The 11,856-nt window shown below is 50.9% G+C and overlaps 1 protein-coding gene across 3 annotated transcripts in view; it reads left to right on the top strand.

Moving 5' to 3' along the window:
• l1cama (L1 cell adhesion molecule, paralog a) overlaps nt 1-11,856 on the top strand; it is a 43,789-nt gene that overhangs the window by 11,189 nt on the left and 20,744 nt on the right. For 2 of the 3 annotated variants that reach the window (XM_067239797.1, XM_067239795.1), the window contains exons 2-3: nt 10,560-10,610; nt 10,747-11,087. In XM_067239797.1, coding sequence (XP_067095898.1) covers nt 10,952-11,087 — 136 coding nt within the window. In that variant the 5' untranslated portion in view covers nt 10,560-10,610; nt 10,747-10,951. The remainder of the gene's footprint in view (nt 1-10,559; nt 10,611-10,746; nt 11,088-11,856) is intronic. The other variant, XM_067239796.1, reaches the window with a different exon arrangement.

Here is an 11,856-nt window from a genome sequence, read left to right as displayed (position 1 = left end):
AGTTTCACATGCAAAGTCTTGTGTCATTCCGGATTTTTTTATCCTCAGCTCAACTCTATTTACATTTACATTTATACATTTAGCAGACGCTCTTATCCAGAGCGTCTGGATAAGGACACAACGTCATTTGGCACGGCCAGGAATCGAACTGGCTACCTTCAGATTACTAGCCCGCTTCCCTCACCGCTCAGCCACCTGACGCCCCTATTTGAATGTCAGGCAAATCCTTTTAAACTGACATAAGCTGTCAGACAATTACTCTAACCATATCTAACGCCAGCCTAGTGCCCCATTTATGTGTGTGTGTCTGTGTGTCTCACAAAATGTAATTGACGTAAGAGACAAACCACACGCAGAGTGGTTTTAGTTTCACATGAGGACAGAAGATAGACGTTAACACCCTCCCCCTCCACAAACATCACACCCTCCCCTGTGACACTAACACCAACAGCCAGTCTGGCAGCGCAGAGGTAAACTTCTCCTCACCTCCTCTCCTCCTCCTCTCCTCCTCTCCTCCTCTCCTCCTCTCCTCCTCACCTCCTCACCTCCTCTCCTCCTCTCCTCCTCTCCTCCTCTCCTCCTCTCCTCCCCCTCCTCTCATCTTCTTCCCTGCCTGCCGTCTCTCTGATAAGATCAGGAGACGCGCTAACGGAGAATAAGTGCTGTTTCTGCAACTTTGGGCCCAAACTTAATGGGGCCAGAGAGAAGCAGTGTCTGACCTGGTTAATCACTATCTGACGATGATGGGGGGAAGGGAGAATGAGTTTCCAGAAAAGTGGATGATGAAAAAAAAGCTTATATTCCTCATGGGTCTCTGAGCTCACGAGCCTGTCTGGTCCTAGCACGTCTCACATCCAGAAGGGATTGGATTTGTGGTCATTTGTGTCTTTTCTGTACTTGTTAAGCTGGTCTGATTGTGAAATTGAGTTGTAGAGAGTGAAATAGGGTAGTGTCTGATTTTTGCTTTTTTACGTTGTTATATCATTGTCAGGGTGAGCATGTCCTTGCATGCCCAACCCACAGGGTGCACACACACACACACACATACACACACACACACACACACACATACACACACACACACATACATTTTCTCACAGTCGTTTAACCACCAGGGCTTCCAATGCAAAATCAGTAGGAAAGCTCATGTCTGACCTTGTCCTGCCAACCACTCATTATCATGAGGTGAGAATGGAGAGAGGGAGGGAGACCGGAAGGGAGGGAGAGAGGGAGGGAGAGAGAGTGGGAGAGAGACAGAGAGATGGAGGGAGAGGGAAATTGACAGGGATTACTGGGTCTAACCTAGGGAGACTTTTGACTGTTTGGAACTGCGCTCTGGCACCAAGATTATGTTTGAAAAGGAAACTCCTTGAAATATTTGATGAATATAAGGACTGGAGTGGGTGGGAGTGAGACCAAAACACATCAATCCTGTCGATAAATATTCCTGGACAGCACAAAGGCACACTGGCTTGTACAGCAGTGTGATTTTTTTATGCTGTGACACTGACAGCAGGATTCATCTCTCTTTCTCTCCTTCTCTCTATCTCTCTCTCCTTCTGTGTGAGTGATAGGCTCATTTCTCCAGCCCTGCAACCCACCGGGTTGTGTGTGTGTGTGCGCGGTGTGCATGTGAGCGACCTGTGGTTATGACTTAGAGGTCATTGGTCACGCTCCGACGGGCACTGTTTGTCACACCGCCTCCTCCTCGCCTCCCCCTCCCCCCCTCCCCCCCACCCTCCCCCCCCAGGGCGTGGCGTGCCGGCGGTCCCTCCGGAGGCCCACAAGGCCTTGCGTGTCACACGAGCCAGTGGCAGCTGAGAGCTGGGGGGCGTCACAGGCCACTTATCACCTGACCCCTGGGGACCAATCCCTCACTGCCTGCCACTGCCTGTCTGACGGACGGCCTCTATGCACACACACCCCTCACTCACAGCACCTATACACACACCTCTCTCTCGCCGGCACCTACACACTCACCCCTCACTCGCAGCACCTAGACACACCACACATCGTACGCAAACACATACCACACACACACACAGCACCTGTGCATTAACAGTACCGCACACACATTCCATCTATACACACACCTTTTACACACCTTTTGACCTACACCTACACACAGACACAAACATCTCCATCCTCCTTCACAACTCCACTCCCCCCCCCCCCCCCCCCCCACTTCCCTTCACCGTAATACTTCCTCTCTTACTCCCGGTTGAATACTACCTGAGTACCTGATACTGCATAAGTTAACTAAACAGAACCTGCTGAGGGTTTAGCCCTCCTGTAATTGTGCTGACTGATTTGCTGGGCCGCTCTGGGCCTCCGTTCGGCCCCAGTGTGCCTTTGTTTGTTTGTTTGTGTGCATCCCTGATTCTGTTGTTGTCAGCAGCAGAACTGTGTTTGTGTGGTCCTGCATCTCTGGTGTGTGTCTACTGTTACTCCCACAGTACATGACTCCCTTGTCATCTTGATGGTGTGCGTGTGTGTGTGTATGTGTGTGTGTGTGTGTGTGTGTGTGTGTGTGTGTGTGTGTGTGTGTGTGTGTGTGTGTGTGTGTGAGAGAATGTGTGTGTCTTAGTAGTGCTAACTCTGTGGGATCGGGTACTGATGTCAGCTGTTTTTCCCTCTCTCCGTACGGTAGGCCTCTCTACCTCTCTTCATCTCCTCCTCTCTTCTCTCTCACTTGTGTAATCTCTCTTAAATCTCACACTTTGGGTGTGTAGGGTTGTACATATGAAGACACGCTCAGCTGACAAACACACACACACACACAGCACATCCACCAACAGGATACACACAGCACACAAACTTTACACCTGGAATCACACACGCACACACACACACGCACATTGCAAGCTACAAATTAATCTTTTGAAAACAGCAGTGAAGGTCACACACCGTCTGAAAGAAACAAACTAGAATAGGACTCTGTTCAACGTCCGGAGGAGGAGGAGGAAGAGGAAGAGGAGGAGGAGGAGGAGGAGGAGGAGGAGAGAGAGAGAGAGAGAGAGAGAGAGAGAGAGAGAGAGAGAGAGAGAGAGAGATACAGAGAGAGAAAGAACAGAGGACAAGAGGCCTGGAAAGGGAGGGATGAAAGAGGGATGGGCTGAGGGGGGAGAGTGGGAGAAGGTCACTCATAATGGGTTTTCCGCTTAATTTCATAATGTCGTGATTGTTCCTATTTGCTGAGGCTAATGTTGCCACGGCTGACGCTTTGGTAGTGTTCACATGTCATTGCCCTGACACGGTCTGTGTGTGTGTGTGTTGTACTTATTATTAACCCCAGCTGTACAAGGCCTGTCTCATTGTAATCATACTAAACTGGAGCTGTGGCTACAGTGACACTAACAGCACCCATCAATGTAAGATGTTTACAGTGGTATGCGTGTGTGTGTGTGTGTGTGTGTGTGTGTGTGTGTGTGTGTGTGTGTGTGTGTGTGTGTGTGTGTGTGTGTGTGTGTGTGTGTGTGTATGCGTGCGTGTTGCATCATCTCCAAGGCACCTTGGGTGTGTCTGCAGTTAGCAAGATCCTGCCACAGGCTTCTTGTCTTCATGTTGATGCTGCTGCTGAAACTAACGAGACCCAGAGGCGAGGAAGTATATGTGTGTGTGTGTGTGCGTGTGTGTATGTGTGAGTGTGTGTGTGTGTGTCTGTGTCTGTATGTGTGTGCGTGTCTGTGTGTGTGTGTGTCTGTGTCTGTCTGTGTGTGTGTCTGTGTGTATGTGTGTTTGTTGGAAATGTGTAATTCATTCGGGCTCCTCGTCGTCTCAGATGTTCCAATTACAGTGTTTGCGCCACACACACACAATGTTTAGTCTTCGATAAGATGTTTGCCTTAAATAAAATAAATAAAAATCCAATCACATTTGTTTACGAAACACACATACACACACATACACACACATACCGATTTCCCGGACTAGGACAGGGTAACTGACAGTGGAGCCTATATAAACAATTATCTTATCAATAGTGCTGGAGTGAGCAGCTAGCTACACACACACACACACACACACACACTCCTGGCACTGAGAACGAGTGGAGGCTTGTCTCCATCACCAGGAACACTCCATTAGCTGACTGAGGATTAGCTGACCTGCTGACACTCTGGCAGATCTACTGATAGACATGGTCATGAAAGGAACATGATACACACTTTACACACACCCCTGTTGTCCTGTTACACCCTATTGGTTGTCATGGGTTTGGGAATCAATACAAATGTACTTTTCTTCTTCTTTTTTGTCATTTTGTATCTCTCTAGCCAACCCTCCGCCTCTATCTCTATCTCTCTCTCTCTCTCTCTCTCTCTCTCTCTCTCTCTCTCTCTCTCTCTCTTGCTGTGTTCCTTCGCTGCCCCCTCCTCCAACCCCTCCTTCCTCCACCTCTCCTTTTAAGGCCCTCTGTTGTCTTAATGAGTCCACCCCTCCTCCAGCCCTCCTCCCTCGCTTTCATTATTCACCACTTCTTTCATTTCTCCCCCTCTGTTGTGGCTTCTGGGGGGGAGAAAGCATCAATAAATAAATCAAGCTGCCGGTCGCTTCCTGTGCAGTACAAACTATAGGAGCGCGGGGGGGGGGGAGAGGTCGGAGGGGAGGTGGTGGAGGGGAGGGTGGTGGAAGGGGGGGCGGGTCCTGTGGTGAGATTGGAGAATGACATGACATGTCTGTCTTCACCATTGGACTCTCATGACGGCTCGAAGACGATATTTTTGTGTCACAAAGAAGGGAAAATATAACAAGCGTCCATCCCAGTTGGTATGTGGAGTGTGCATGTGTGTGTGTGTGCGTGCGTGTGTGTGTGTGTGTGTGTGCGTGCGTGTGTATGTGTGCATGCATACGAGTGTGTGTGTGTGTGTGTGTGTACGAGCCGGACTAGGTACGTGCATGTGCGTGAACATGTGTATTAATAACTGAATAGTATGTGCTGGTGGGGGTTGGGGATGGGGGGGGGGGGGCTGTGTGGAGACCATGTTGTCATGGCAACAGAGATGTGGAGAGTGGGCGTTAGCCCCCACTGACAGCCTTTATATTCTCTAGCTTTTTGTTGCTCCAATATTAACCCTTAACCCTGACAGGAGGGGAGGGGGGCAGCGAGGGGCTTCTAAAGAGGAAGAGGGAAAACGACAGCGAGCCAGCATTCTCCCCCCACCCCATCTGGACACGTGACACGTGATGCAGCATATGTATTTCTTTGATCAGGCCGATGCTAATTACGAGTGTGTAATTACGCGCGCGCAGCTTATGTGACTCCACATGTCGAGTTCTGACTTCACTTGTTGCGGTTAAGCTGGATGTGAAAGTGTGCTCGCCTGTGTTCCTAATCCTCGTTTGACCCGACGGGCTCCTCTGTACAACAGCCTCGTGTCAATGTCATTGCAGGAAGCCCGGACAAACAGAGGTGTTATTGGTTTCCCCCTGCTCAACACAAAGCCCTCCTTCCAATAATGTCGGGAGATTGAATTCATCGGCCATATTGCCTCTTATCTAAGGCAGAGTGGGAGAGTTTATTAAATTGGAGAGGGAGAGAAAATAAATCTGTTGAGTGCAGGCAATGAAAATGGAATGAGAGTGATGGGGGAAGATGATTGAGGGTGGGCCTTTAGACGAGCGTCATGTACCAAGGAGTTGAAAGAGAGATGGGTACAAAAGTGACAAGAAAATAGGCACTCGCCAGGTGCTAATAGTGCAAAACCAGACATATTCACATTCATGCATAAACTTACAATGGGCTCTTGTCAACGTTGTTTTTGGGGGGAGAACAGCATGTAAAACAAAACTTGTCTACAATCCCTGTCCAATGGCTAGTTCCTTCCAGAAAAAGGTTGGCGGTATTAGTCTACCAGGTGTTTTTTCCTGTTCTGACAGAGTGAATCTGAGACCAGGCTCACTGCAACGGGCTCATGCATTAAGGATGACTGTCATAGAGCGAGACAGAGGGAGAAAGGGAAGGAGGGAAGGAGTGAGGGAGGGAGTGAGTGAGTGAGTGAGTAGGGGAGGGAGGGAGGGAGGGAGGGAGGGAGGGAGGGAGGGAGGGAGGGAGGGAGGGAGGGAGGGAGGGAAGGAGTGAGGGAAGGAGTGAGGGAGGGGGAGGGAGGGAGGGAGGGAGGGAGGGAGGGAGGGAGGGAGGGAGGGAGGGAGGGAGGGAGGGAGGGAGGGAGGGAGGGAGGGAGGGAGGGAGGGAGGGAGTAGGGGAGGAGGAGGGGAGGGAGGGAGGGAGGGAGGGAGGGAGGGAGGGGAGGGAGGGAGGGAGGGAGGGAGGGAGGGAGGGAGGAGGGAGGGAGGGAGGGAGGGAGGGAGGGAGGGAGGGAGGGAGGGAGGGAGGGAGGGAGGGAGGGAGGGAGCCAGACGGACAGACACAGACAGGTGTAGGAGGGGTGATCAGTCTGGGACCAGACCACATGTATGGTGAAGGGGGCTATGAATTATGAATTTGGGTGAATTTAGGGCAAACTGTCCTGGCAGGATGTAGAGGAGGGTAAATAATTAACCTGGCGGGGGCCCGGGGGTCTCTGAATGACTCTGACACACATGTGGTGGTCAGGGGGACCCCCACCCTCCGCCTCTTTACTTCTCCGCTGACCCCTGTGATCCCTTGCTTCTCTCTTCATCTCACGAGTGATTCCTTCTAAGAGTCCTGCTCTCTCTCTCTCTCACTCTCTCTCTCTCGCTCTTCGTTACCTCCTCCGGTTCCCGTCCTAAGCTCTGTCTCTTTCGCTCCCCTGATTTTCCAGACAGACAGACCCTAAGGGGGGGCATGTGTTAATTTATTCCCCCCCCTCTCCCCCTACATCCCCCCCCTCTCCCCCTACACATCTTCACAGCTGGAGGTGGTTAATATTTAAAGGGAGGCCAGGACGGGGCACACAGACTCACACACACACACACCCACACACACACACACACACACAGATAGTCGCACAGTGATACGCACCCATGTGGACACAGGATACGCACACACGCACATCCTTGTAGACATAGTAAGTTGCACACACACACATACTGTACAAACACGTAAACACAGGGACACACAAACAAACAGAATTCCTGAATAGGACTCATTTGATCAAAGATAGCAGGGCTCTCTTCACGGAGTACCTGAGGCTGCTATCGTCTTTCATCTGCAAAAAAAACACATTAATAGCCTCTCAAAATAATCCCTGTTCCAGACACTCGCTTCTCACTCAGGCTGTAGGGTGTTGGCCCAGTTGAATCTGTGTTATTGACTGTAGGACGCAACATGAGGTCTCAAATGGGTGTTGTACTGCGGTAACCCCCCCCCCCCACACACAACCACACACACCCACACATCTACACCCCCCGCCTCCCATCCCCCACCATGATAAGAGGCTGTGTTTGACATGCCTGTCTGCTGTCAGAGAGCCCATTGAAGAGGCCCCACCAGCACCCACTGAGCGTGCTTAATGCTAATCACTACCTTCGCTAAGCGGAAGGGCCCACATCTCCGGCTAACAACCTGCACCCAACCAGCCGGCCAATTCCACAACAACACTAACGACAAACCATCCCTCACACGTCGCTCATTCGTAGATATTGCGGCGTTTCCTGGAGAGGTTTTGCGCACGGCGGACGCAAAACACCTCGATGCGCCAAACATGAATTATTTATCGCGGCCGTGTCGCCCGCGATTGATTTTGACGATTTGCCCGGTTTACGTAATACGCAGCTCACTCGCATGAGGCTGCTGCGTGCTACGCTAGGAGCCACAGCTGTGTCCGGCACATCTAGAACCACTGGAGGTGCACGCTTGAGATTTCATTTCTGCTTCGTTGGTTTCTTCATACCGAAGAGGACCGAATCAAGTGCACCCCAAGTAGCTCACCCCCCAACCGCATTTGAACCCGGGCTTGTGGGTCAGCACACCCTACATTAGCACCTCAGCATCACAATCATGACCTCAGTTGGGGATTGATTGACTTCAGAAGAGACCTCTGTGTCTTTTCAAACAGCCCTCCCAGGGTACCAGAGAGCGTCTGGGCGGCTCCAGCCGTTGTCCCGGGCGACCTCTGACTCCTGGGCAGTGAGGCAGGTAACAGGGCTGAGATTGTATCTGCAGCAGCTGCACTGTGTCCGCCTGAGCTGGGGTAGTCAGGCATCTGCCGCCTTGTCAGTGTCCCTCGTCCCTGAGAGTCACCGGTCAGCCAGGCGCACGGCCCCCCTCGTTGACAGCAGACGGTTAGCCTGGACGCGATGCCGCAGTGTGTGTGTGTGTGTGTATGAGAAAGTGAGGTGTCAGTCTATGTTCGTGTCTTTGGTATCTTTGGTATCTTTTTTTGGGGGCAGTGCTGCGTTTGGGTGTTGTGCGTGTGCACCTGAGGAACTGTTGTGAGAGGCATGTTTCGGTGGGACGCTCAGAAAGCGAAGGCTTGATTATTGCAGCCTGACACGCTAGCCTCCATACCCCCCTCAACGCCTCCCTTCTAACCCCCCCACTACCCCTGCCCAGCCCTCAACCCATTATAGTGTTCCCCTTTGCTGCCCCTACTTCAGCTTGAGCAGAATATTCAGTGCCAGGGTCTGTCTTCTGCCCGGGACTCACTGGAGCATGCCCCTTTATCTGTCCAGTTAGACTGGGTCTGTCGGTTTGTCTTTCTGTCTCTCTGCCTACCTATGTACCTGTCTGTCTCTCTCTCTCTATCTGTGTTTAGGATCACATTAGCTGTGCGCTGTGGCTAGCTCTGACTCACGCTAATGCTAAATGCGAAGACCCTGGCTAGCAGTGTCCTTCCTCCTCTAATGGCATTTGTTAAAGGGCAGCTCAGCCTGGCCCAGTGTGTAATTGGCCCACTCCTCCCCCCTCCCTGTGAGGACCCCTGTGATCAGCCAGTTCTGTCTCTCAGCCTGAGAGAGAGTGAGGCAGAGAAAGGGAGAGAGAGGGAGGGAAATAGAGAGAGAGAGAGAGAGAAACAGAGGGAGGAAGGACATGGCAGTAAGAAGTGACACCCATTGATTGGGGTGATCTGGTGCCGCCTGTGTGTGTGCAAGTGTATGTGTGTGTATGTGAATGGTGGGGGATTACCATCACAGTTGTCACCCCCCCCTCCCCCCCCCAATTCCTCCTCAACCACAAACCCTCCTTTCGTCTCGTCTGGCCCCGACTGACAGTGGCCAATGTCACACTGACAGGGGAAGCCACAGTCTAATGATTCAGTTAATCCTGAAACAGTTAGTTTAACACTCTGAACATGTATGTGTTGCCTTATTGTGATTCACTCACTCTCTCTCACACACACACACACACACTACTTTCCAATTCTGTTTCGTTCTCTTGGTTGTATTAGCTCAATGTTAGGTTTCCCCAAAGAATACAGCCCTGTTCTCCTCTCACCTTTTAAAATACACGTCAATACCATAACACTTTGACTGACAGTGAGACTTCCAGACCAATTAACCAAGCGGACATTAGCCAGAAGATAAAAGAGAATGAACGATCATCGCTGTTCTCCTCTCTCCCCTCCCCTCTCGTTCCCTCTCCTTCTCCCTTTCCCCCTCTTTCGCTCTTTCTTTCGCTCGCGTCTGACATCTATCTTTTTTTCTTTCTCTCATCCCCTCACTGCAACCTTCCCCCTCTCCCCAAGGTCACCCATCACTTTTGCTGCAGGCACTGCCAGACTACAGGGGCGCGCTGAGCCAAAACTCTTCAAAACCTGGCAACCGTGCTTATCACAACAGCCCTGGTACAGAAGCCAACTGAATCCCCCTCCTTTACGCCCCCCCCCCATCCTTTATCTTTCTCGCTTTTGTTTGTGGGTGTTATGAAGCCTTTTGTAACAGTTCATTGTGTGTCATATTGAGCATCGTAAACAATCAGCAGGCTCCCAGCGTGGTGCAGCAGAGAGGCAGGCTGGACCGTGTGGATAGCGTGGGCCACCAGGTTTGCAGATGGAGAGACCGCGAACCCTCCTGGCGGGACCTGCTTTCCGGCTCAACATGACTGATAGCATCTTTAACGCATACTTATCACCCAGAATATCGCCCAGGAACACTAGAATGGTTCGATACGATCCCCCCCCCGCCCCCCCCCCCCCCCCCCCCCCCCGCGACTCAATTGAATTACCAACGCCTTCCTATTTGTTTTGGCGGATGTGTTTTGATGTGATTTGAGGTGCCATTTGTCTGGGTTCTTATCCCCCCTTATGAGTGCTTGGACCATGGGTCAGCCATCTTGGTCTGCACTTCACTTCCACTGGCTCTCTCACTGGCTCTGCCATATGAGACACAGGTCTTGTCATTGCTGAAAGGGACTTTCAGTAATGGCTTTTGAATGTTTTGAAACGTAACATGTTTTCCTTACTGGTGTGTTTTACTGTTCTACATCCATGCGTGTGTGTGTGCACAATGGTGTGAATGTGTCTGTGTGTGACTGTGAGTCTCTGTCTGGCTCTCCTTCTGGCTCTATCTGGCCCTGACCGCATGGGGCTGGGTCATTTTTCTCTCATTCTGACACATGGCTCTCTGCCCCTCCCTTTCTCTTCCTCCTTCCTCCCCTCTGCCCGTCCCCGTCTCCCCCTCCCCCTTCTTTTATCTAGGAAGCCAGCAGGAGGGTGTGGACCTGAGCAATCAAGGGAGGGAAGAAGTAAGTAAGTACAATTTATTTATACAGCGCTTTTCACAGACAGGGTCACAAAGTGCTTTACAATGTACATTGTCAATATAACATATATTATATTATATATATATACAATATATTATAAGTCTAATAATTAATAAAAACAGATAAAGAAGAAGAAGAAGAAGAAACCAAACGGAAGAAAACGACCCCCGGCATAATCAGGCGGGAGGCAGGACCAGTAGAGGAGTGACAGAAAGAGAGAGCGAGAAAGCCGCACGCTTAGCACGAGTGTGTGCAAGGTCTCCCCTCCGCGTGTGTGTGTGTGTTACGGGTGTGTGAGCAGGTGGTACTTGGATGGGACAGTGAGCAATGCCTCACATGCAGCGACAGCAGGCTGGCAGCAGGGGGAGGAGTGCCGCTCTTCACCTCCCACTCTTCCCTCTTCTCCTCCTCCTATCCTTCGCTCCCCGGCTCTGCCAAGCAGCCATACACATCCCCTCCGACTGTGAGTACACCTTTGCTATACCTCCCCGCACATGTACAGCCACACACCTTCTAGGACAACAGAAACATGCGTTAAAAGTCACAGTGTGTCCATGGTCATCACGTCTTTTTCTCTGCCAGATACTAATGTGCATCATTCCAAAATTCTCAGGTTCTTAAAATGTGCTCAGGACAGAATCATCACACAGATCGTGCCCGGTGCTTAACTGAGGCAGAGTAAAAGTCTCTAGTGAATGATTTTCTTAGTCCTAGACACTTTAAAAACATCCAGTTACAGGACCTCAGTCACAAGTGTACTGTGTTTAGAGGGCGGAGACTGTAACCGTGTTTGTGTGGGTAAAGAAATCCCAGTCGTCTCTGTGGCTGAATGCACAGTGTGTCTAATTACTTTGTAATTGATCACCTCGGCCCATTGATCGGCCAGCCAATCGACCCGCTTTTTCTCGGCCCCAACCAGATTGCGATTGGAGGGATGATTTGATCGGGCAATTGAGTTATGTGAAATCATATTTGGAAAAGGAAAGGAGAGGGCCTGAATAATTCCATTCACTCCTCCGACAACCTCTACTCCGTGCAATATCTGGCCTTTCTAGAAACAGCTGAGTTTGTGACTCTGTAGGAAAATTGATTCTTCCGACCGCCCCCATCCCTCGCAGGTCCTAGATAGTGCTGAGAGACATCTGTGTTTGTGCTGCAGCTGTTGTTGTGTTTGTAGTATTGTTTCCATGATTGTTTCAAAGACTTTCAGGGACACGCAAGCACACACACAC

Source organism: Osmerus mordax, chromosome 7, assembly GCF_038355195.1.
Source record: "Osmerus mordax isolate fOsmMor3 chromosome 7, fOsmMor3.pri, whole genome shotgun sequence".
In the NCBI taxonomy this organism is placed as follows: Eukaryota; Metazoa; Chordata; class Actinopteri; order Osmeriformes; family Osmeridae; genus Osmerus; species Osmerus mordax.
Note: the sequence above shows the minus strand (reverse complement) of the source record. Positions and strands in the feature narration are given on the sequence as shown.